Raw genomic sequence first — 2545 nt, forward strand, 5'->3', positions numbered from 1 at the left:
CCATACAGCATGTTTTACCGCTTCTCCCCATAGCATTTTTGGCAGACCCGACACTATCAACATAGCATGAGCAAGTCCCAGTAGGCTTCAATTTAGCCTTTTGGCAGTACCGTTCTGCTGCGGCAAATCATGTACTGTGAGTTCGCGGGTTGTCCCTTGCTGTTTCAGGTGCTGATCAAATTCTATGCTGGTGTATTCACCGCCTCTGTCAGATCGTAGGTGTTTGACCTTAGTACCATTCTTTTGGGTACTTAGCCACACTTCAAAATGCTGGTACAAGGCAAGGACTTTGTCCTTGCGTGCCAATAAGTATACATGGGATTCATGGGAATGATCATCCGTGATTATTAACATGTATTTCTTTCCTTGTATGTCTTCGACAAAGGCAGGTCCCCACAGGTCCAAATGCAGGTGTTCTCCATACAGAGTAGCACGAGTGTAGCTGGTTTTGGGAAATGGTTTTCTATGGGCTTTAGCTCTGATACAAGGCTCGCAGAATTTGACAGCAACTGATGGGTCAATTTCAATTCCCTTGGACATTCCTGATTTTATCAAGTGTTCGGCTGCTTTGTGTCTGATATGACCCATCTTTCTGTGGAGTTTGTTTACATTTAGCTTTTGAATCACTATGTTTGCTTAGTGTGTTCCAGATTTTTCTGTTTTGGAGAGCTGATACAGTCCTTCAGATTGTGGTATTATAGCAATGACTTTCCGTTGTGGCAGTGGCGATTTTATCATGCATGCACCATTCTCGATGTGTATAGCATATCCGGCACTATCCATACAACTGGCTGAGATGAGTGTTTGTGCCATATTTGGGCAATAAAGTGTTTCTTGCAATTGCACACGAGAATGGCTTGTCCCGTTTGGTAGATTGATCATAACAGTGCCTTTTCCACTGGCATACATAGTTCAGCCATCTGCTAACGGGATTGGAATAGGATTGATGTGGTTGATGCTTTCGAATAGGTGCTTGTCTGGACAGTAGTGATTGCTGGCTCCACAGTCTACAAGGGCATTGTACGAGGGATTTGATGAGGATGCTCTAGAGGCTGTTGCAACATATGCATATACTTTGTCATTTGTCACACTTTGTGTGGTAGCGACATTTGCGGCTGGGATAGGAGGATTTGTATCCGGTGCTTTATTGGTAGGTTTTCGGCTTTGAGGACGTTGGCCCTCCTTTCCACCACCTGGTGCATAACAGTATTCAACTATATGGCCTGTTTTGGTGGGGCATTTGGGGTTCGAACACTTGAAGTGTTTGTGTCTCTCTTGCCTCGTCATTTTTGAATATGATTTAACAGCCATAGCAGATTCCCCTTTGGATTTTGAGGCTATATTTCTATGATCTGCCTCTTCGGTAATGTGAATGATCAAGTCTGCCGAAGATAGTGGGTGTTTCGAGATGAGAGCTGCAGCAGTGATTGATGATAGTAGAGGGCGGTACAAAATTGGTAGCGGAGATAGTATCATTGCTGAAAAGTCCTTTTCATCTATCAAAGCACCCATGCCAGCTAATTCTTCTTTTGGCCTTAGCATATCCCCCAAGTAGCTCCTGATGTTGCCGCTTTCAGGACATCTAAGGTCCTGCAGCCTTCATTGGATATCCACTTGCATCATTTCTGACTTGCCTTCGTGCATTTTGGTCAGAGTGTCCCATATTGCAGCTGCCGAGCTCCTGTCCTGTATCTGGATTAAGGTCTCGTCATGTATGGTTGAGTATAGTTGTTGTGTGACGGGGCACTCCTTTTGGGCATATTTGTCCACTTTAGCCTCATAATCATCTATTTGCTTTTCAGTTATTACTGTTCCATTATCCAGTTTAGCTACACCTGCCGAGTCGTACTTGTAATTTTTGACAGGTGGCTTCCTGGCAGATCCTAGTAGAAATCTAGACAGTCCTTTTGCTCCGACAGCAGTAGTGACTCTTGTCTTGTATGTAATCCAGTGCAAACCATCCTTTGCTAGTTTAGGTACTTGAAAAGTAGCACTCAAAGCATTGCTGGTGAAAGACATGTCACCAGGGCTCATAACCTGATGTGATGACAAGAACTGTAAATGAAAAGACTCTCAGTCTATTCTGGTAAATGACTGATATATTATTCAAATGTACCTGTAAATGAAAAGACTCTAAAGGAATGTGTAAGTATGTGTTTAACTGTAATAATGATGTTACTATACCTCAGTCTTTCTGGTAAATGACTGAGGTGTCTAAGGTAGGATGAGTGCACTTTTCTGTATCCTAATTAGGAAACTTATGTAATATATCAAAATGTCGGAATAGTTGAATGAAAACGAATGAAAGAATGGCAAATCTATAGTAGTGTCCATGATATGCCAACACCAAGTCCCATCAGTGCCTGGAAATATTAATAAATTCTTTAGTCAGGATCATACCTCATCATGAGGATACGGTTCCTGAACATGCGTGACACTACCTATTATTAGTACATTCTCTCACCTGCTAATTAATCCCTGAAGTCGTATGACAGTTGTTCTTTTTCTTATTGGATAGTTTCATCCTCAGACCACATTTCCTTTT

General features: G+C 42.3%; 1 protein-coding gene across 1 annotated transcript; it reads right to left on the reverse strand.

The window, feature by feature from the left end:
• Positions 1–1599: 1599 nt before the first annotated feature.
• SERLADRAFT_432211 (uncharacterized protein) lies at positions 1600–2019 on the reverse strand (the record flags this gene model as incomplete). Its single annotated transcript, XM_007312450.1, has 1 exon — positions 1600–2019. The coding sequence occupies one exon, from the start codon at positions 2017–2019 to the stop codon at positions 1600–1602; it is 420 nt and encodes a 139-aa protein (XP_007312512.1).
• Positions 2020–2545: the final 526 nt, after the last annotated feature.

This window comes from Serpula lacrymans (assembly GCF_000218685.1).
Source record: "Serpula lacrymans var. lacrymans S7.9 unplaced genomic scaffold SERLAscaffold_1, whole genome shotgun sequence".
Taxonomy (NCBI): domain Eukaryota; kingdom Fungi; phylum Basidiomycota; class Agaricomycetes; order Boletales; family Serpulaceae; genus Serpula; species Serpula lacrymans.